The sequence below is a fragment of the Bison bison genome, unplaced genomic scaffold (genome assembly GCF_000754665.1).
Source record: "Bison bison bison isolate TAMUID 2011002044 unplaced genomic scaffold, Bison_UMD1.0 scf7180017864237, whole genome shotgun sequence".
Classification (NCBI taxonomy): Eukaryota; Metazoa; Chordata; class Mammalia; order Artiodactyla; family Bovidae; genus Bison; species Bison bison.
Genome location: NW_011494809.1, coordinates 935,315 through 955,651, shown reverse-complemented (window position 1 = coordinate 955,651; position 20,337 = coordinate 935,315). Strand labels below are relative to the sequence as shown.

General features: G+C 35.5%; 1 protein-coding gene across 2 annotated transcripts in view; it reads left to right on the top strand.

Moving 5' to 3' along the window:
- Positions 1–20,337, top strand: part of PIK3C3 (phosphatidylinositol 3-kinase, catalytic subunit type 3) — a 164,807-nt gene that overhangs the window by 41,095 nt on the left and 103,375 nt on the right. For both annotated transcript variants that reach the window (XM_010846456.1, XM_010846457.1), the window contains exons 5-7: positions 14,476–14,562; positions 16,662–16,757; positions 19,372–19,443. In XM_010846456.1, the coding sequence (XP_010844758.1) occupies positions 14,476–14,562; positions 16,662–16,757; positions 19,372–19,443 (255 nt within the window). The remainder of the gene's footprint in view (positions 1–14,475; positions 14,563–16,661; positions 16,758–19,371; positions 19,444–20,337) is intronic.

The following is a 20,337-nucleotide window of genomic DNA, read 5'->3' as shown; positions in this document are numbered from 1 at the left end:
TGTACGAAGAGCCGTGCCACAATGAAACATCTATACCAGTTAGGGAATGTTTCAGAAGTCAGATTTTCACACATTGACCAGGGCTGTCTTTGCAAGCAGGTCCTTCTGAAATTAGAGCTTCAAGCCCACTGTGTTAACTATCTCCTGCATATTAAAGGAGAAAATAACATACGGTCAGAAGGATCCCCAGTCTTACCAATTTTTTGGTAAACTTCAACAAACATTCATCATATAAAGTTTTGGTAAAATAAAATATGACTTTCTTAACCTGATATAAGAAATAGACCAAAAACTGATAACAAACATCTTACCAAATGATTAAATGTAAGACACGTTTTCATTAAAGTCAGGAACAAAATAAGGATGTTTCTACTACTGCTTGGGTTAGACACTGTACCAGAGTTTCTTGTGCTAGTCAGTATAAGGAAACTGTATATATAGAGGTAAGGGATAGGAATTATTTACAGATGATGATCATATAGAAAAGTCAAAAGAACTGTTAGAGAAACTGTTACAAATAATTAGTCAAGAAATGTTAAATACAAGATTAATTAAGCAGACATCAGTTAACTATTCCAAAGTTTCTATCACCAATCTAAAAATACAATGTTTAAAGAATATTTGCAGTAGTAAGAAAAAGTACATGAAATTTAGAAATAAACCAATCAGGAAAGGTATTGATTTTCATCTTGGAAATCCAGCAATTACATGCTTAGATTTCTACACTAAAAAAACTCATGGGCATAAGGAGATACATACTTATTCACTTTAGCCCTGATAATAACACAAAATGTTGAGCTTGTTGGGAGAATAAATGATACATTTACTCATATTGGGATACTCTACAGCAATTTCAATGAAAACATTTGAGTTGTGTAGATTAACACAGATACATGTCAACACCAGCATTAAGTTTAAAAAAGCAAATTCAAAGAATGAGGGAAGTCTTTACAAATACCTTTGGTTTGCTTTTTTTTAATCTTTTTTGAAAAGAGTGAAAGAAGACAAACTGTTAATACATGTTCAGTTTTGACAGTGAATACATGGATGTTTATTACATTATTCTGCATACTTTGTTTTATAATAAAAATAAAAAATTTAACTGCATACATAATTTTAAAACTCAGGCATTTAACTTTGCAGAACTGGGGAAACAATAAATAATAATATTAAGTCAACCAGTGTGTTTATACCACCTCTTGTCACACATCTTGGAATTCATTTACCACTTAGTGAAATTATTTGGTCAATTCCCTCACACTGAAAAGCATTTTGATGAAAAAGATCAAAGCAACTAACTCAGTTAGATTGTCTAACACACTACTTTTTCAGTGTGCTTTTAGTGGGAAGGAAGGAAGAATGGTTGGGAGGGGAAGGAGGGAAGGAGGAAAAATGAATATTCTGTTATCCTTAGGGATTTTTCCTTCCAAATGTCAAACAAGTCTCTGTAAAATTATTCAAAACTGTAAAACTTGTTTAGTGGCACCATTGATGTCATCAAAAGTACCTCAGCTATAACTGTTTGTATAGTATGTGTAACTTTTAAAAATAGCATATTGGTTTTGATTCTGTTGGCTTTTTTTCTGTCATAAAAGAATGTGGGAATCTCTTACAAATTTATTCCTAATGATACATGGTAGAATGTTTTTTATCAGTCACTTTGATTTGCTTACTGATGTCTAAGATTGTCAAAACTTTTAGATTTGTATTGAAATTGATGGTAGCAAGTAGACTAAATTCATTTTTACCAGTGAAAGATTAAGCCCTAAAAGAATATCGATTTATGTTCTGTAAATTTATTGTCTGTCTTCACAGCTATAGTTTTTGCCAGAAAACTACACAATAATATGCTTTTAAGACTAATCTCTGAGAAGTTAAATTGAAAACAACTTTTATGAGACAAATACCACTCATCCTGAATAAGATGCACATGTAAAATTTCAAAGTAAAATTGAAAATCTGTGGCTAAGGAAATTAATCAGGAAGGTAGAAGAAACTCCTTGTCTTGTAAGAATTAAGTACCGTAGGTGTGTATGCAAACTCTTAACATATAGATATACCTCCTTTTTAAATCTCAGTTCAAGTAAATTCTTATATACAACTATATTTTTTTTCAATTATAAATTACTGTGTAACTTGTGTTTGATTTGAAACAGATTTGACACATTAAAAAATTATTAAAGAATCATACTGTTTAACAATTGAAATCTATATCAGTGAGCCATAGTGCATCCTACAAATATTGATAGATTAGCTGACCAATAATGATTTTCTGTTTAGTGAGTACTTCTGCTCAGTTCTAGTCTAGGCTTAGTAAAACTTTCCTGTTAAAAAGAGTTATATTATAACATTTAAATTGAGAGGATTTAGATGAATCAGATATGCTGCTGCTGCTGCTGCTGAGTCGCTTCAGTCATGTCCGACTCTGTGCAACCCCATAGACGGCAGCCCACCAGGCTCCCCCGTCCCTGGGATTCTCCAGGCAAGAACACTGGAGTGGGTTGCCATTTCCTTCTCCAATGCATGAAAGTGAAAAGTGAAAGTGAAGTCGCTCAGTCGTGTCCTACTCTTCGCAACCCCATGGACTGAAGCCTACCAGGCTCCTCCACCCATGGGATTTTCCAATCAGATATGAAGTAGTTGAATAAACACAACCCTTTATCATCATGGTGGAAAAAAATAGTCTTGGGTTTGTTTGGTAGTTCCAGCCTTTTTTATTGGGCAATATTCCTATAAATGTGTCAAGAGAGCGATTTCTAAACATTCACATAGGCTGTCTGAATCTGGAAGTTTCCTGTCTGGTGATGAGAGTAGACTGGGGTGGGGCGGGTGTTGTTTGTTTTTTCAAGTGGCAGAGGGGGAAAAAATACAGCTTGGTCACTTTTTTCTCCTTAGATTTCCTGAAAAAGCATCAGTGTATCCGACCCAAGCATCACCTGTTGTGTAGTTACTTACTTTGGAAAAGCCACCTATCTTGTAACTCCCCTCTTAAAGTTTCTCGATGTGAGTAAAGTTTGAAACCTTAAACCTATATATTTTGCTGTATAGGCGGTTTTATTAACCATAAGGCAGCAGCATCATTTTATTTACATGGGTTTTTAGTTGGATCTAGTTGAAAGACCCTTGAAAGAAGTAATTTAAGAGAGAATAATTACGTTAATACCTGGGTTTCATTTCATGTGTTTGAGGTAAATTAATCAGATTGATCCTTATTCTTTGAGTTTATTATGAAGCAAAATAACCTTATTAGCATCATCTTGATAAATGCTCATCTTTTGTGGTTTTCTCAACAGAATTTTCTCCACAGTTATTTTAAAAGTAAGTTTAGTTTTTAAATAACATTACAAGATAATGTACATCTATACTAGTAAAAGATTGTTAAAGTACAAAGGCTGTAAAAATCACCTCCAATTCTTTACCCACAATAGTCACCATCATTAATATTTTAGTTAATATGCTTTTGGTAAATAAATGTATATATCTATGTAATATATGAATGTATATATTTATTTTTAATTTGGGATCATATTATGTGTGTTTAAATGAATGGTGTTTCAGAATTGTTCCAGGTCATTTAAGATTCTTTCATGGCATAATTTGTAAAGACTGTAGGATTTTGTGTAATGTGCTGCTGCTGCTTCTAAATCGCTTCAGTCGTGTCCGACTCTGTGCGACCCCATAGACGGCAGCCCACCAGGCTCCTCCGCCCATGGGATTTTCCAGGCAAGAGTACTGGAGTGGGGTGCCATTGCCTTGGATATGCCATACTTTGTTTTAGCACTCCTCTATGGTTGGCTATTCAAACTATTTGCAATTCTATGTGGTTGCTAAGCCTTTATCCACTTAAAATTTTCTCTAGCTTGAACATAGAAAGCGAGAATTATTCTTCAAATTGTTTTTATGTGGCTTATTTGATATGTCTTCATATGCTGTATTTCCATATTATCAGACATAGTCATAGAGTTATGTGGGTGCTTAAAACCAGGATCACAGCTAGATATTAAACTTTGTAAATTATTATATCTTCTCTTGTAAAGCAACAAAGCCTACCATTTTCTCTCCAGTTGAGTCTATCTCTTCCTATTACCTCCCTACAGATTCCTAGGCAGATTTGAAATGGATAAAAGTTTTTCAGTTATTTTTACTCTCCCCTTTCTTCCTTCATTTAAGCAGAGACTTGAAGGATAAGGAGTGAGTCAACAAACAGGATGGAATCTTCCTTGCAGAGGAAACAGCTTTGTCAGGATATCAGAGAGCTTGCCAGTCTCCTCTGTCCATGGAATTACCCAAGCAAGAATACTGGAATAGGTTGCCATTTCCTACTCCACGGGATCTTCCTGGCCCAGCAATCGAACCCATGTCTCTTGTTTCTCCTTGGTAGGAGGGTTCTTTACCACTGAGTTACCTGGGAAGCCCCCTTCTTCCTTGAGGCTATAAGAGCATTGTTTACTATAAGGAAAAATCCAGATCATGGTGAACCTCAAGAAAACTGATTCCCAGTAATCATCTTAGGTATATATTGATCTTACTATTCTCCACTTTGACGAGGACTTGATTTACCTAAATATTCACTCTGGGCTACCATTCTGGTCTCTCTTTAGTACCTAGACACATCAGGCTCTCTGATGTCCTGACAAGTAAAGCTGTTTCCTCTTCATGGAAGATTTCATCCTGTTTGTTTGACTCATTTCTTATCCTTCAAGTCTCTGCTTAAGTGTTATGTGCCTGAGAGGCCTTCTCAAGAACCCCCATTATTTTCTGTCAGTCACCCTGTTCATGACTTTAATATTACTGTTTTAGTTTGTGTATCTGATGCTGAAGCTCCAGCTTTGACCACCTGATGCGAAGAGCTGATTCACTGGAAAAGACCCTGATGCTGAGAAAGAGTGAGGACAGGAGGAGAAGGGGGCAGCAGGATAAGATGGTTGGATGGCATCACACTCAATGGACATGAGTCTGAGCAAACTCCGGAGATACGCAGGACAGGGAAACCTGACTTGCTGCAGTCCATGGGGGTCCCAAAGAGTCAGTCAGACACGACTTAGCAACTGAAAAACAGAGACATTAAGCATTTATCATATGGACATACAGGCATTATCATATAAATAACTCACCCCTATCTTAAGTTCTTTAAGGCAGAGAATTTGCTTCTGTTATCTCCAGAGTGGAGGACCCTGATGGAAGTTTGTAACTTAAAACAACAAACTAACATATATTCATGTTGAAATTATCTTAAATACTAGAGAAAAGTGACTAAGCATGAACATTCTTTTCTCCAGCTTCCTTTTGAGTGTCACTTCCTCCTCCTTGCCCCTCATTCACTCCCCAAAGCTCTTAAACAGAATTGCAGAGTATACAAGCATTAATTTTGTGTTATGTCACCCTTTCATTTAGAATTCCTGTCAATAAATGTAAATAATTGAATGAATAAATGCTAGGTTCTGTCAACCATTCATAGCTCCAGCACTCAAGAAGCTTATGGTCTAGTAGGGTAGATATGCATAAGGAGCAATGACTTGTGAGTTGTGGTATTCGTGGAAGTGTGTGTTCCCAGGGATAGCTATCCGGCTTGACATTCTTTTTCTCTGCTGTTCCTCGTCTATATACAGTGTAGCAAGCTGGCCTACTTCTAAGTTCTCTTCTTGGTACTTGTATTGAATACATACTCACCTGAAGCATCTTCCTTAAGTATATATCTGTTCTCGCATTAAATCTGATATACATTATTTGTACTCCAAGCAGTTTCCTGTAATGTTTTTATTTGGTTCTTACAGAGTCTTTTATTTAAATAGCTTTTAAAACCACTTGATGTTTAATTCTTAGTTAAGTTCAGTTCAGTTGCTCAGTTGTGTCCGACTCTTTGCGATCCCATGAATCGCAGCATGCCAGGCCTCCCTGTCTATCACCAACTCCCGGAGTTCACTCAGACTCATGTCCATCGAGTCAGTGATGCCATCCAGCCATCTCATCCTCTGTCGTCCCCTTCTCCTCCTGCCCCCAACCCCTCCCAGAGTCAGGGTCTTTTCCAATGAGTCAACTCTTCGCATGAGGTAGCCAAAGTACTGGAGTTTTAGCTTTAGCATCATTTCTTCCAAAGAAATCCCAGGGCTGATCTCCTTCAGAATGGACTGGTTGGATCTCCTTGCAGTCCAAGGGACTCTCAAGAGTCTTCTCCAACACCACAGTTCAAAAGCATCAATTCTTCAGTGCTCAGCCTTCTTCACAGTCCAGCTTTCACATCCATACATGACCACAGGAAAAACCATAGCCTTGACTAGACGGACCTTTGTTGGCAAAGTAATGTCTCTGCTTTTGAATATGTTATCTAGGTTGGTCATAACTTTCTTTCCAAGGAGTAAGCGTCTTTTAATTTCATGGCTGCTAGTCACCATCTGCAGTGATTTTGGAGCCCAAAAAAATAAAGTCTGACACTGTTTCCACTGTTTCCCCATCTAGTTAAGTTAGAGCTCAATAACGATACTATTATTTCTGTGACAGTGGGCTTCTTTTCCAACCTCTATATGACTTCTTGTGAATTCTGTAGAAATCTATGTTTCTTAAAAAGAAAGAATGACTCTTACTGATACCTTGACCTGGCTACTTTTTAGGATGAGCACCTTGGTGAGGATTGTATCTTCACAAGCAATTTGAGACAGATTGCACTAGTTTCACCCTGCTGTTTAACAGAATGCAGGTTTTCTCATGTAGGAGATCTAGGTCATTGACATTTCAGACCCTAAATGAAATCTAAATTGTTCAAGTTCATTATTGGTCTTCATTATTTCTAGATATTCTCAGACTGGAGACAACTGGAAGCTGCTTCGGACTGGTGAAAACCACCCAAGTCTGCCTACATAGTCATCAGCACCTGTAGAGATGAAGTGACATAGATTATGGGCTAATAACAGCTGCTTACAATATGCACAGTGCTCTATAGTTTTCTAAAGTTTTAGTAAAATTTTTCATCTAATATTAAATTATTTAATCTGCATCGTGTCTTACAGGCCTTTTGATCTGGAGAACTGAAATGGGTGGCTGGAGTTAGCATGTCAGTTGGAGAGTTGTAGGAACTTATTTTGGAAAAGGAAAGGCTTAATCATTTAGTAACTGTGATAGATTCTAGACTTTACTTGATGCCTAAAGTCTAGTTACGAGCTAGCTTTGCCATCTTCAGATTCTCTCCTCTTGCTCATTTGCAATTGAGTGATTTGTTTTATGCTTATATTATCTAGTAAGTGCTGTAGTAGCTAGTTTCCAAAGATGACCCTCAGGGAAAGAAACATGCTTCACAATGCTCATGCTTTCATGTTGGATCTGCACTTAACTCTGTGACTTATTTTAACTAACATGATGCAGCTGAAATGATGCTTGCCTGTTCCAGAACTAAACTTTAAGACAACCCGAAGGCTTTTGTTTTTGCACTTTGAGGAGTAATGAGCCACCATGTAAGAAGTCTGGCTGCCTTGTTGGAGTTTCTGTGTTGAAAGACTACTTGAAGAGGGAGCAGCTCTGAGAATACCTTCAGAAAGATAGAGGCCCCCACCACCCTGGTTTCCCAGCTGAGCTCACCCTTTCCCACAAAGGTGTTAGAATTGTGAGTGAAGCAGTCTTGGACAGTCCAGCTCCAGTTATCACATGAGAGACTGTTAGACTAATTAAAAAATATCCAGAATTCCTCAAGAAAATGACTTCTTGATGTTTCCACATATTGTTGTTGTTCAGTTGCTCAGTTGTGTCTGACTCTTTGTGACCCTGTGGACTGCAGCACACCAGGCTTTCCTGTCCTTCACTATCTCCTTGAGCTTGCTTAAACTCAACGTTCATTGAGTCGGTGATGCCATCCAACCATGTCATCCTGTCGCCCCCTTCTCCTGCTCGCAATCATTCTCAGTATCAAGATCTTTTCCTATGAATTGGCTCCTCACATAAGGTGGCCAAAGTATTGGAGCTTCATCTTCAGCATCAGTCCTTCAAATGAACACTCAGGGTTGGTTTCCTTTAGGATGGACTGGGTTTGATCTCCTTGCTGTCCAAGGGACTCTTAAGATTCTTCTCCAGCACTGCAATTAGAAAGCATCAATTCTTGGAACTCAGCCTTCTTTATTATGACAATTAAGATATATGTTAAGTCACTCAACTTTCGGGGTGCTCTTTTACATAGTATCAGATAAATAAGCTTTCCTGATGGCTTAGTGATAAAGAATCTGCCTGCCAGTGCAGGAGATGTGGGTTTGATCCCTGGTTTGGGAAGATCCCCTGGAGAAGGACATGGTGACCTACTCATCTTGCCTGGGAAATCCCACTGTGGTGGCTTCTCGGGTTGTGGAGTACAGGCTCTGAGCCCGCGGGCTTCAGTAGTTTCAGCTTTCAGGTTCTGGAAGCTTAGGTTCATTGGTTGTGATTCACAGGTTTAGTTGCTCCACGACATGTGGGCCCAGGGATGGAACCTGTGTCTCCTGCTTTGGCTGGCAGATTCATTACCACTGAGCTACCAGGGAACCTCTGCAGTTGCTTTTGTATTCAACAGTCATAGTAATCTTTCCTAGCAGGTTATAAAGACTTCTTTCTTTTTGCTTGAAGTATTTCTTAGTATGTGTACCATAGTTTACTTTAACAGTTCCCATTGTTGATAGACATTTACATTCTTTTATGTCTATGTTTTCCATATTGGAAACAGTGATGCACAAATACTAATATATCTCAGGTAATTTAAACTTGTACTCCGAAATGGTTATACCAGTTTATGGTACTACCATCCTTGACCATGCATTCTTTGGTTGCTATTTGTAAGGTTGAGAATAGTCATCTTTTAGTATTCAAATAGAAAAGCTAGAAATATACTATGCAAGTGCTTGAGTGTGTGCTAAGTTGCTTCAGTCATGTCCGACTCTTTGCGACCCTATGGTCTGTAGCCCACAAGGCTCTTCTGTATATGGGATTTTTAGGCAAGAATACTGTAGTGGGTTGCATGCCCTCCTCCAGGGGATCTTCTAGACCCAGGAATTGAACCCACATCTCCTGTGGCTCCTGAATTACAGTTGGATTCTTTACCATTGAGCCACTGGGGAAGCCCATGTATAATATATTAGCAGCAAACATGAATTCTGGTGTTAGTGAAATTACTTTAGAAAATTTTCAATTTATCTTATGATTTAATAAGGGAAAGAAAAATGCCCAACACATTCTCCCATATCTAAACTTAATATACTTTTGACAATTTTTTCCTCAAAGGAAACTAGTGGAGAATCAACTACTGTGTCATAAGTATGAAAGTTATGTTTAAAACATTAAAAAATTTAAGTGGATTTAAATCTCATCTCTTTCTACAAATGCATCATTTGAGGAGGTAGTGAAGACTGGTGGAAAGAGTATGAACTTTACAGACCTGGGATGTCAGTTCCAGCTCTGACACTTCAGTGTTGATGTGCTGTGTGCTATGTTGATGTGCTGTGACCCTGTATATTTTTATTAATTTAAAAAACTAGTTGGAAACATGGCAAAGTGAGAATACAATTCTTTACAGACTATATGGGTTAATACTGTCTGTCATAATGTGTATCCATAATTCTATTTGAATTTTGGTACCAGAACTAGAAGTTAATCCTTTTTGTAGATCTGTGGGTTCAAAAATGACAGAATTCAAAAATGGAGTGCTAGGATTAGAATTTTAGGTCATGAACTTGTAGACTCATGTTCGTTTGGTTCCCTTATGATTAATTCTTGGTCTGTTTCCATGTTAGTATATTTGTCTAACGTTCCACGAAATGTTTAGTTCCTGCTGCTTTGTGTGAATAATAATGCTAACCACTTATTGTTGCCTTATCCATTTTCATTTAGAGGTTACCTCAGATGGAAAAGAATTTGTTATTCAGAAGACAGCTAAGCTGATAATATTTTTATCTTACAGTGGTCCTCAAAACTTGTATGAAGTTACTGTTTTTATTTCTGAAATAGTATGACCATGTAATTGTGATAAGAGTACCTTATTTGAGGACTATAAAGAATACTGATGAAGATTTTTGGTTCTGTGAGAGAGATAAATTATAATTGGTGAAAGTATTTACCATCCTTGTAGTAATGCCATCATAGCATGTATAATAGAAATGAAGACAAGTCATAAAGTCCAGCTACCATGAAGTCCTTAATGCCCAGTTTTGCTTTATGCTATGAATTTGTTTAGAAAGAAAGGTTTGATGCATAAATAATGCTGTTGTTTAAAATTACACTATCTTAGACAAAATCTAGTTGCAGTTTGAAGACCTTAGAAATTATCTTGAATTCTCTATAGTAGTAGATTTATTATTTAAATTGTGAAACCAAGGTTAGGTTGGTATGTAAGACCTTCAGAGCACTCTACCAACTGCAGCTCTAGAAATTCTTTTTCTAGCCCTAGATCTTCTGTTACTGTTAATTCTTTTATTGTTGTTATTATTTAGTTGCTAATTCTTTTAAAATTAAAATGCAACACACACACCAGTGCGCTTACATCTTAGAGTATTATAGGCTCCAGAGAAATGCCTTTTGTATGTAACTATTTTTCATATTGAGATGTGGAAAAAAAGTTTACTTTCAATTTGAATAACTATTATTATAATTCCCTTTATAATAATCAAACTGTAAGAAATATAGATGCAGATATGTTCAGTAAAGGCTTCATTATTTTTTAGCATGTTTAGTGACAGATTATAGACCATTTAAAAACATTTTTTTAAAGTTTAACAGTTTCTAGCCAAAGTCCATTTCTTATCTTGATAGTTGTGTATGGCTTTTGTTGTTCATAGAAATGTGTCAAATGTAAATGTGACATAACCCTTCATTTTTTTTTAAGTTTTTAGATTTTTTTTTAAAAGATTTTACTTTTGTTGAATAGTGTTACATTCACAGCAATGCTAAGAGGAAGGTACAAATATTTCTCATATACACTCTGCCCTAACTCATGCATAGCTCCCCTGTTTTCAACACCTCCCACCACAGTGATCCATTTGTTATAATTTGTTAAAATTGATGAGCCTGTAGGGAAACGTCATAATTACCACAAATCCATGGTTTACCTTATGGTTCTCTGAATATTGTACGTTTTATGGGCATTGACAAATGTTTAATGTCATTTATTCATCATTATAATGTGATAGCTCAGAGGATAAAGCATCTGCCTGCACTGCAGGAGACCTGGGTTCGATCCCTGGGTCAGGAAGATCCCCTGGAGAAAAGGAATGGCCACCCACCCCAGTATACTTGCCTGGAGAATCCCATGGACAGAGGAGCCTGGCGGGCTACAGTCTATGGGGTCGCAGAGTCGGACACGACTGAGCGACTTCACTTTCTTTCTTTCTTTTATAATGTGATACAGAGTAATTTTACTGCCCTAAAAATCTTCTGTGTTCCACTTTTATTTCCCTCTTCTCCCCACTACCCTGGGCAACTTTATTGTGGTTGTCTTTAAGTCACTAAGTCCTGTCCGGCTCTTTACAAACACATGGACTGTGGCAAGTCAGGCTCCTCTGCCCTCCACCGTCTCCTGGAGTTAGCTCAAATTCATGTTCATTGAGTTGGTGATACTGTCTAACCATCTTATCATCTGCTGCCCTCTTCTTTTGCTTTCAGTCTTTCCCAGCATCAGAGTCTTTTCTTATGAATTGGCTCTTGGTATCAGGTTGCCAAAGTATTGGAGCTTCAGCATCAGTCCTTCTGATGAATATTCAGGGTTGATTTTCTTTAGGATTGACTGGTTTGATCTCCTTGTGGCCTAAGGGACTCTCGAGTCTTCTCCAGCACCGCGTCCATTCTTAGAAAGCGTCCATTCTTTGGCGCTTACAGCATTCTTTATGGTCCAACTCTCACATCCACACATGACTACTGGAAAAACCGTAGCTTTGACTATATGGACCTCTGTTGGCAAAGTAATGTCTCTGCTTTTTAATACACTGTGTTTGTCATAGCTTTTCTTCCAAGGGGAAAGTGACTTTTAATTTCATGGCTGTAGTCAGTGTCCACAGTGATTTTGGAGTCCAAGAAAATAAAATCTGTCATTGCTTCCACTTTTTCCCCTTCTATTTGCCGTGAAGTGATGGGACCAGATCTTAGTTTTTTTCATGTTTAGTTTCAAGTCAACTGTTTATCTTTGTATTATCTCCATAGTTTTTCCTTTTCTTTAATTGGAATCATACTGTAGGTAGCCTTTTCAGACTGGCTTCTTTCACTTAGCAATGTGCAAGTAATATGCACTTAAGGTTTCTTGGTGTCTTTTCATGGATTAATACCTCTTTTTTTTTTAATTAGGGGATGATTGCTTTATAATGTTGGGTTGGTTTCTGCCATACATCAGCATGAATCAGCTGTAGGTATACATATATCCTCTCCCTCTGAAACCTCCCTCCCACCTTCCACCCTGTGCCACCCTCTAGGTTGTCATTGAGTACTGGTTTGAGCTCCCTGCATTACACATTTTACATTATGATACCTCCTTTCTTTTTAACACTAAGTAACATTGTCTGAATGTATCAATTTATCCATTTACTTACTGAAGCCCATCTGAGTTGTGCCCAGGTTTTGGCTATTATAAATAAAGTCATAAAGCCATAAAAATATCCATGTGCCCTCTTTTGTGTGGGCGTAAGTTTTCACCTCTAGGTAAAACCCAAGGAGGGCGATTCCTGGAATGTACGGTAAGAGTATGTTTAGTTTGTATGAAGCCGCCACACTGTCTTCCAGAGCGGCTGTACGTTTTGCATCCCCCAGGCAATTAGTAGGAATCCTGTAGCTCTACGCACTCACCTGCAGTTGGTGCTGTCAGTTTTCCAAAGTCTGGTCATTCTGGTAGACGTTTAGTGATTTCTCATTTTAATTTGCATTTCCGTGACGTCATGTGATGTGCAGCATTTTTTCATATAACTATTTACCATCCATATTTCTTTTTTGGTAAGTTATTAAGATCTTTGGCCCTTTTTTTTTAATCCGATCATTTGGTTTTTTTTGTTGTTGTTGAGTTTTAAGAGTTCTTTGTGTATTTTGGCTAACATTCTTTATCATGGGTCTTTTACAGATATTTTCTTCCAGTCTGTGACTTGCTTTCTCATTCTCTTCACACTGTCTTTCACAGAGAGAAGTTTTTAATTGTAATGAAGTCCAGTTTATCAGTGATTTTCTTTTATGGATTGTGCCTTTGGTGTTATATCTAGAAACTAGTCATCATACCCAAGGTCATTTAGATTTTCTACTATATTATCTAATAGGAGTTTTGTATTTTGTGATTTACATTTAGGTCTGTGATTTATTTTTTGTAAAGGATGTAAGGTCTTTGTCTACATGTATTTGTTTGCACCTGCATGTCCAGTTAGTCCAGCAACACTTGTTGAAATGACTCTTTGCTCCGTTTTATTGCCTCTTCTTCTCGGTCAGAGATCTGTTGACTGTATTTATGTGATCTGTTTCTGGAATCTATTGTGTTTCATTGATCTATTTGTTATTTTCCATACTATCTTGATTACTGGGATTGCTTTGCATCTATAGGTCAAGTTGGTAAGTACTGACATCTTGACAATACTGAATCTTCTTACCCTGATTGGAGTATCTATTTATTTATTTCTTCTTTGATCTTGTTCATCAGAGTTTTGTAGTTTTCCTCATATAGATCTTATACATATTTTGTTAGATTTATATCAATTTTATTTTTGGGGGGTGCTAATATAAATGATTAGCTTATATTATGAGATGAGTTTGAACAAGCTCTGGGAGTTGGTGATGGACAGGGAAGCCTGGCATGCTGCAGTCCATGAGGTCACAGAGTCAGACACGACTGAGCGACTGAACTGAACAGAATATAAATGATTAGTGTCTGACTCTTTGGGACCCCATGGACTGTAGTTCACCCAGCTCCTCAGTCCATGGAATTTTCCAGGAAAGAATACTGGAGTGGGTTGCCATATCCTTCTCCAGAGGATCTTCCTGACCAGGGATCTAACCCAGATCTCCTGTGTCTCCTACATTGATCGATGGATTCTTTACCGCTGCGCTACCTGGGAAGCCCAATGTAAATGATGATTGTGTTTTTAATTTCAAGTTTTACTTATGAATTGCTGGCATATAGAAAAGAGATTGACTTTTTATATGAACCTTGTATCCTCCTTGTTATAATTGCTTATTAATTCCAGGAGGTTTTTTTTTGGTCCATTTTAAAATGTTTGCTACATAAATGATTATGTCACCTTTGACTAAAGAATGTATTATTTCTTCCCAATCTGTTTATTGTTTATTTCCTTTTCCTTGTTTTATTGCATAAGCTAGCACTTTCAGTGTCATATTGATGATCATTACTATTCTTTTTCTTTTTAAGGGGAAAGCAAGTTTATTTAGAGAGATACACATCCTGTAGGTAGAATGTAGTCTTTCCCAGAAGGTGAGAATGGCCTGTTACCATTCTTTATCCTCTTTTCTATGATATCTGTCTCTTAAAATTTTCTGCATTTTGTTTTACAGCTCACCAAAGCTCATCGACAAGGTCACATGGTGAAAGTAGATTGGCTGGACAGATTGACATTTAGAGAAATAGAAATGATAAATGAGGTGGGTTGTATCCCTCTTTTTTATTTCAAAATTTTTTCTCCAGAATTTTAAATGAAAAATTATTTAGAAGAATTATTCATTGTCATGTATCTCTCATATGTGAGATATTGAGGATAACTTCTAGTTATGAATTCTATGCTAATAAGAGGAAAACTTGAGATATCTCCTTTTTTATATTTTAGTGTTCTTTTGAACCCTGACATAAGTAGTAGATATCTCTGGCTCAGACGGTAAGGAATGCTTCTACAATGCAGGTGACCCGGGTTCAGTGCCTGGGTCAGGAACATCTGTTGGAGAGAGTAATGGCTACCTACTTCAATATTCTTGCCTGGATTACTCCATGGACAAGAGCCTAGTGGGCCACAGTCAATGGGGTCACAAAGAGTCAGATACGACTAAGTGACTAACACTTCCCTTATGACTGCTTTTCATCGTAAATATCATATAAGTGAAGCCCATGTTAAGTTTGATACCTCACTTGTAGATTCTCTCTTTCTCCATATGGTAGTTTATGTCTAAGTTGGATATGTCTGTCAACAATATATCAACACAATGTCTTTACTTCAGTGACCTTAAGTCATCGTTAGCAGTTCCTCTCCCCAGTTAGGATGCTCCTTCTCTTACGTAGTACATGTAGGACTGTGCGCACTTGATGAAGTTACATGGTTCAGATAATTTGTGTACTTCCTGGTATTGTGTATTGGTCCAGAATAGGTTTAATTAAGACACGACTTCAGTGAAACTCTTTACAAAATTAGGACAACAAAAGTTTCTGTACATTAGCACTGAAATACTGTATGTTTGGCTTAGAGAGCAGAAATAGCAATTGTATATTAATCACATTAGGAGAGAGGGATAACAGGTTTGTGATATATGTAGCTTATAGTGATCAGCACATGGCACAACTGACTTAATTTTTGTTCTCTGAACAGTTTTTAGTAGGAGGAAGAGAGAAATTCGTCATTTTATAGTGAACACTTAGAAAAGTTGAATTTTAGCATTGTGCATTTTTAAAAAACAAATTGGTAGTGTCTAACAACAGTTACATTTAGTATGAATACTGGGTATCTTTTCTAAACTTATTCATAATATATTCTTATATACTGAAACTGGAAAAAAAAATTGCTGTTTTGAATTTTTATAGTTGTCACATTCTAAAAACAGTTTAATTGAAATGCTTCCATTCATCAACTTACATACCCCTGGGTTTAGAAAATGTAACGTTAGCGCATACTTTGCTCAGACTTTTTCTCACTCTGTCCACACTCTTTAAAAGATAAGAGGCTAAGAGGCCATTACCGTTATCATAATAGACTTATAATATGCTTCATAAGCTGAACAGTTTTAAGTGACCTTCTTAGATCCTTGTGATTATGTAACTATAGATTTAAAGCCATTTTTCAAACTGATGTGGGTTAGAATTAATCACCCTTTTAAGTTTCTTTTTTTTTTTTTACTTCATTATTAACATAATATTTGCTTTCTTAAGGGAATACAGTTACACACAGCCAACATTTTATATGTTGGGGAAGAATAACTGTTCCCCACTGTATTTAAAGTGTGTTGATAAAAATTTACAAATGATTGCAAGTTATTTTAAGACCATTTATAAATTGTCAAAAACTTGTAAATGTTGTATCTGTTAAGCTCAAATTGCCTCTGTCATTAGTTACATACTTTGTTTTACTTTTGTTTTTGTTATATTAACTTTTATATTTGAATTAGTCCGTAGGGTTTAAGAGTGAACTGTTCCTTGCTTAAAATTTTTAGAAATACAAAAATATTATTTTTTTTTGAGATGAAATAACTTTCCTGCAAATGTATACTAAATACCTTTACAATGTTATGTAATAAAATTCCTACTACTGAAGAAACCAAAAATTTAATTAAGTTTGAGGAAGGAGTTACAAATGAGTAGTAGGCACTTCTGGATAAGGCAGTAGTGAAATAGTAGTAGTATATAGTACACTTATAATAATGACATAAACATTTGTTACATTTTAAATTGTATTTGATGGATTCCATGTACTACTAAATTGGGAATAAGATACAAACTAATGTTGAAGAAAATCATTTTTCATAATTTTTTTCTTTTTTAGAGTGAAAAACGAAGTTCTAATTTCATGTACTTGATGGTTGAGTTTCGATGTGTCAAGTGTGATGATAAGGAATATGGTATTGTTTATTATGAAAAGGTATTTTCCTTGGAACTGTTTATGGTCTCTAAAGTAGAGGGGAGGGGAAACATTAAAAAAAAATTACTACTGTTCCTGCTGGGATGAATTATTTGGCTACAGGATGGCAGCAGACAGCTGTCAGCATCAGTTGTTTATACACACACACACACACACACACACACACACACATCAAATCATTTAGCTAGAATAAGGTTACAAAAGCTGATCATATAATACATTTCTGGGTTACAGAATTCAATAAATATGCAAGAGATTAAAAACTTTTTGATTAACTGTTCTCTAAATTGGCAAGTAGGACATTAAAGCAATAGCTTCATTAACAATTAGTATCCACTTGAAAAGTAAAAAGAGGGTATCATATTTTTTATGTGTTAGGCTATTGCATGTTAAGGGTATGTTTGTATATAAGTATGTATATAATGTGTTGAAACTGTGTATGTGACCCTAAACATAAGTATGCTTATGAAAGACCTTTTAAATGTTCATTTATTTATAAAGTACTTGCAATATTAAGAAAACCATGTTATCAATAGTTTGAGTGGTAAAAGAATGCAGTTACAAATTTGCTCAGGTTTGTTCATTACCAAAAGAAAGTAGTTGTGTGTTTGATATCTAGCTACTTGAAAAATATCTATGCTTTAAATACTTATTGATGGGTCTTCATTTCAATACTACAGAAATAATAGTATGTGGAGTTCAAAAGCACATAACCTTCTGTTATTGTGAAAGTACTGAGACAAGTGCTTATGAGGATGGAGTCAGAATCAGTGTAAATGAGGACAGACTTTTGATACAGGGCATAAAAGAATAATATTTCGTCCAGCATAGAGCTAAGTTGTTCATAAGAAGTAGTGCTTTGAAATTGCATTTACATGTTAGTGTTATTTACTAAAGTTGTCACAAGTGATTTTTTTTTTATCCATGTTTTATAGCTGGTAAATTACTATTTAAAAGATGTTTTCATAATGAAGGTTTAGGATTTGCATAGTTAATTTGTGATTATTTTTCTGGTACTTCACAAGGTATATATATATTTCCCTTTATCTTTTACCCCTTCCTTTAGAAAAAAGGTTAAAAAAAGTTAACTTGTTTCTGCTTTTTATTTTATAAATTATATTCTCTGGTGGGGGAGGGGAAGATAGGAAGGTAAACTACTTTACACTCTGTTTATTCATTAGAAAAATTGTTAAAAAGAAAGGGTAATGAAGTGTGAGTGAAATTGTTTTGTTACCAATACATTTTAATAAAATCACATTTTTAATTTTTACTATATGTAATTTCATTAAAAGCAATATTTCCCACCCATATGGAGTTTATATTGCAAAAGCATGCTAATGGTGATGGTATTTTCACACTGGAGATGTGAAGGATCTTTTGAAAGATAGCTTTGATAATAGATGAAATAATAACAGAATAGAAATTAGAAGAATTTCAAGTATTTTTGAAAAGGTTCTTGACCCCTTTCTAACTGCTTCTTGAAAATTGCCCATAAATTAATGCCTGTCTACTTTTCCTGTCATATTTCCACTTAGTGTAAAGATTGCTGGGCCAGTGCATTGAATCTAATGGAAATAGACTTTCTTGTCACCTGTCTTCTGTGACAGATAGCCTTAGTGAAGATTACTTGTCACAGTTGGGTTGATAAATGTGTTTTTTGGTGTTGTGACTGAGAACCAGCCTGTTAAACAATAGCTGTGGGAATTTGTGGTTTTCTCTAAGACTCAATTACTGAACTTAAAGTAAAGTCACAATACTTCCCCTCTTTCAGTCTCCCCTGATTTTGTTACACATATGTAAAATTGAAAATATACTAGCATTTGGAAGTTGACAGAAAAATTTGATGCTAGGTATACAATTGTGAGGAAATGAGTTTCAACCTAAATTAGTTTACCCTTTTCCAGGATGTATTCAGTGACATTTATTAGGCCAAATTACCTTTCTTCCCTGAATTGGGTAAAAATAAAAGCCAGAGTTCTTAAAAAATGATAATGCCAACAAAATAAGACAGTTTTATTTCATAAGAATTGATTCTTGTTATTCTAGCTTGCATGGTGTTGAATAAGTGTCCTCTGAGAAGCAATGCTGCTGAGTTTCTAGTTAGATATAACTTTGAGTAAACTTTCCTGAGTGGAACTTAATTGTAGTAATTTGAAGAATTACCAAAATCTGCTAAGTGATTTTTGCAAGTAATGTGACACATCCATTGTGCCATATTTTAATTATACTATTTGATTTTTTTGTTCTGAGTTTTAAAATTAGGACATATTATTTTGACTCAGTCATTACAAACAAAGTTTAAAACAAAATCCTGACAAATATAGTCTACTGATTTTCCTGACATCATATCTCTAATAACTATATAATACAGGTTTTTTTATTGTTAAATTTTATTTTTCTCAAAATATTTCATCAGCAACAGAAGGTAACAAATGGATATATATATGTAACAAATGGATTTAAAATATAGTTGAAAGATGATAATTTAAAGGGAGGAATTATGTTATTTAAAAATTAAAATACATTCGAGTACACATGTTCATGTATTGTCTCTTGCCATTTGGTTAAATATATATATGTATGTATTTTTTGAATTTGTTGTATTGTGATCCAGGATGGTGATGAGTCATCTCCAATTTTAACAAGCTTTGAGATAGTGAAAGTTCCTGACCCTCAGATGTCTATGGTGAGTCACTGTGAAATTTCTAATGAAAGTTCTTTTCTCTAGACTGATTATGACTTACATCCACATCATACACTTTCTAAAAAGTGTCTCTGTAACTTCACTGGTTATTTAAAAGTGAATCATAAATTCACTTCAGCCATATGGAATCAGATTTAAATGGAATATTTATAAGAAATACTACCTTATCATAAGGCCTGGATAGTGCAGTGTTGGTAAACCATTTTAATTGTTGAAAGAGCTATAGAATGTGATCTTGAAATAGATTTGGAGAAACAAGTATTTGAAAGATTGTCATCATAATAGAAGGAGAATTTATTTATACCACGAGGTAACAGATCAATGGATAAAAATTTGAGGGAGATTGATTTTAGTGAAAAATAGGGAAGATTATGGGTAGTTACCTGAACTGTTCAGTTTGGATTATGGTTTCTGGGATGATATTGGGATACCCTGCTTATGAATTGTTGAGATGATAGCTCTCTCAGTAATAGGAAAGAGGAAGAATTCTTTCTTTGTAGCAGATGTTTGATTTGATGACTTGAGATTTAGAAAGTTCCAGAAAAAAATCCTTTTTAACAGCATAATATAAACTGTGATATTCACACTTAGAATTCATTTACATTACTCTGAACTATTTTATTCTTATTTCATTCATTTCTAATTAGATTAATTACCTTCCTAATCAGAACAAAGTAGATTGAAAGTAGTGCATTGGAAGATGAAAACATGATGATTAGGGTAAATACGACATGTATTTACCTAACTTCAAAGGAAGAAATAGGGGGGAAAAGGGAATAAAAATTTGGAAGAAAAAGATCACTTGGGAATTGTAGAAACAAACATCTTAGTACTTCTCCTGTTCCCAAGTGATCTTTTTCTTCCAAATTTTTATTC